The 3502-nt window shown below is 38.8% G+C and overlaps 1 protein-coding gene across 1 annotated transcript; it reads left to right on the top strand.

Moving 5' to 3' along the window:
- The first annotated feature begins 2185 nt into the window (after window positions 1–2185).
- On the top strand, window positions 2186–3266 carry FUT9 (fucosyltransferase 9). The gene has a single exon (XM_008705034.1). The coding sequence runs from the start codon at window positions 2186–2188 to the stop codon at window positions 3263–3265; it is 1080 nt and encodes a 359-aa protein (XP_008703256.1). The 3' UTR covers window position 3266.
- The last annotated feature ends 236 nt before the right edge of the window (window positions 3267–3502 follow it).

Below are 3502 nucleotides of genomic sequence, written 5' to 3' on the forward strand. Positions count from 1 at the left end.
TATATAGCATTTAATAAACACCTACTGTATTCTGGTGATGAGGATAAAGCAGTGAAGAAACAAAGCCCTTCATAGAGCTTGCATTCTGGTTATTACGTTCTCTAGCTGCAACCTGGAGAATCAGTGAACGTAAAATGTAGTGCTTATGACCCAAACTGGAACCAATGACCTGGGTTTGTTTGAAAGTGTGCTCTGCCACCTCCAAACTGGGTGACCCTTGGTAAGTTTCTTAACCATTAGAGGCCTCAGTTTCTTTATCAATAAAATGGGATTACAATGAGGTAATGTGTGTGTGTGTGTGTGTGTGTGTGTATGTTAAAGTAAGTGTTAAGATCAATGTTTGACACTAGTAAGTATCATATAAGTGTCAAGTATTCTTCTTAAGGGAAATTGCTCCAAACTTAATGCATGGATATATAGTCCTCAATTATAAAGGGTAGAGGCCAGAGAAATCAAGACAATAAAACTTGAGGTGCCAAATGCACCTCAAAGGACAATTGATGTTTGTATTATTTGTTCAAAGAAGATTGTAGAAGGCAAGAAAGAGCATAACTCAATGGTTAAGCTAGTTACTTCTATCTCTGGCCCTCAGTTTTTTTTTTTTTTGTTTTTTTGTTTTTTTTGAGATTTTATTTATTTATTTGAGAGAGAGCATGAGAGAGAACATGAGCAGAGGGAGGGCCAGAGGGAGAAGCAGACCCTCGACTGAACAGGGAGCCCGACCTGGGGCTCAATCCCAGGACCCTGGGATCATGACCTGAGCCAAAGGCAGACGTTTAACCAACTGAGCCACCCAGGCTCCCCAGCCCTCAGTTTTTTCATCTGTAAAGAAGAGGTGATAAAAGACCTTCTTGACAGTGGTTCTATGAGGATTAAAGGAAATGATGTGTGCAAAGTGCTTGGCACAAGACCTAGCTGACAGTGAGCATTTACTGAACAGGGGCTATTAAAGTTGTAACCTTTTGTAATGAATTGGCATCATGTATTTAGTTTTTACCATTACATTTCAATTCAAAAAGGACTTAAGGGAACTTTTTCAATGAGAACATTTCTCTTTTTTTTTTTTTTTTTTTCTTTTGAGAGAGGGAGAGAGAGTAAGAATAAGTGGAGGGGAGGGGAGAGAGAGAGAGAGAGAATCTTAAGCAGGCTCCAGGCTCAGTGCGGAGCCCAATGCGGGGCTTAATCTCACAGCCCTGAGATCATGACCTGAGCCAAAATCAAGAGTCAGACACTTAACTGACTGAGCCATCCAGGTGTCCCATCAATGAGAACATTTCTAAACACCATTAAATATTGGTCTTATAGGAGAAAAACACTTCATTGCTCAGCCAAATCATGTATATTGAAAATTAGTATTACTCCATTAAAAAAGAGATCCTTCCAGTAAATTTTCTCAGTCTGAAGGTCCCAGAGTCTAGAAAGAATTGAAAGATTGTCCAACTAGTTAAATTTATAAAGTAGGATCAAATGTATATGAACCTATATAAACCTACTCTTGAGTTGTGTGATAACATACTTGAATACTAAAAACACAACAAACAACAGATATCAAACCAAGAGTTGCCATTTTTTACGAGAGGGCTATCGTGGTGCATTTTCAACAGTGAAGATGAACTTACATCAAGAAGCCAAAGCAAGATTTTTCTTTAAAAAGTTTGGGTCTACTGAATTCCATCTGAACTGCAAAGTTGTGTTACAATCTCAAAAAGTGCACTTGTAATTAATTATAATAATTTTATATATATTTAATAATAGTTATATACACTAAGGAATGCTCACAGATCTGATGTGGTTTCAAAGTACTAAAACTTTGAGTCATAGCTTTGGTGATGCCAGTCTTTGTGCCAGCTTTCTAGAAACAAATAAAATATAACAGGTAAGGATGGCATTGAAAACAAATGTAACCCGGCTTGAAGATATGCTGGCACACTCATAACAAACTCTGACTCATTATTTATGGAGTTCAGGGAAAGTTCCTTTCAAAAGCAGTTTCTTGGCTTAATAAAAGCTCTGTTTCTCTAATGGTTTAGTCACACTAAAAAGGAAAACGCCATTGATTTTGCGATAAAGTATATTTTGAGATGCATCACCTGTTAATCCCAAATTATATTTATGATTAACTTTTCATCACTACCGTTCCCTACCCCTCTCTCTTTCTTTCTTTTTCTGCTTCACAGAAAAAATTATGACATCAGCATCCAAAGGAATTCTCCGCCCATTCGTAATCGTCTGCGTTGTCCTGGGCTGTTTCATGGCCTGTCTGCTCATTTACATCAAGCCCACCAACAGCTGGATCTTCAGTCCCATGGAGTCAGCCAGCTCAGTGCTGAAAATGAAAAACTTCTTCTCCACCAAAACTGATTATTTTAATGAAACGACTATCCTGATTTGGGTGTGGCCATTTGGGCAGACCTTTGACCTTACATCTTGCCAAGCAATGTTCAACATCCAAGGTTGCCATCTCACAACAGACCGTTCGCTATACAACAAATCCCATGCAGTTCTGATCCATCACCGAGACATCAGCTGGGATCTGACTAACTTACCTCAGCAGGCTAGGCCACCCTTCCAGAAGTGGATTTGGATGAATTTGGAATCCCCAACTCACACGCCCCAGAAGAGTGGCATAGAGCACCTGTTCAACTTGACTCTGACTTACCGCCGCGACTCAGATATCCAAGTGCCTTATGGCTTCTTGACGGTGAGCACAAACCCCTTCGTGTTTGAAGTGCCAAGTAAAGAGAAGTTGGTGTGCTGGGTTGTAAGTAACTGGAACCCCGAGCATGCGAGGGTCAAGTATTATAACGAGCTAAGCAAAAGCATTGAAATCCATACCTATGGGCAAGCCTTTGGAGAGTATGTGAATGATAAAAATTTGATTCCTACCATATCTACTTGCAAATTTTATCTTTCTTTTGAAAACTCAATCCACAAAGATTACATCACAGAAAAGCTCTATAATGCTTTTCTAGCTGGCTCTGTACCTGTTGTTCTGGGCCCGTCTAGGGAAAATTATGAGAATTATATTCCAGCAGATTCATTCATTCACGTGGAAGATTATAACTCTCCCAGTGAGCTAGCCAAGTATCTGAAAGAAGTTGACAAAAACAATAAGCTATACCTTAGTTACTTTAACTGGAGGAAGGATTTCACAGTGAATCTTCCACGATTTTGGGAATCACATGCATGCTTGGCTTGTGATCACGTGAAAAGGCATCAAGAATATAAATCTGTTGGTAATTTAGAGAAATGGTTTTGGAATTAAAGTTTTCCATCATTTGCACACTTGGAAAAATTATTTTGATGAGCTATCATCCAAGTTTTGAGGATAGAAGAGAGACAGCATTCTGCTTTTGTGTCACGATTTATTTTTGTCCCTCTCTCGGGTAACTTGTATATTTTGATGGAGATTTCTGAGAGCTCAGCATTAGCAATCACTCCCTTTGGTTTTAAATTATCCTGTAAATACCTAATTATGTGCACTGAAAAGTAATTTATTCTT

This window comes from Ursus maritimus, unplaced genomic scaffold (assembly GCF_017311325.1).
Source record: "Ursus maritimus isolate PB19 unplaced genomic scaffold, ASM1731132v1 scaffold_13, whole genome shotgun sequence".
Classification (NCBI taxonomy): domain Eukaryota; kingdom Metazoa; phylum Chordata; class Mammalia; order Carnivora; family Ursidae; genus Ursus; species Ursus maritimus.

Excerpts from the sequence above, each read along its gene's own strand:
- FUT9 (XM_008705034.1), top strand. The coding sequence starts at position 2,186 with ATGACATCAGCATCCAAAGGAATTCTCCGCCCATTCGTAATCGTCTGC.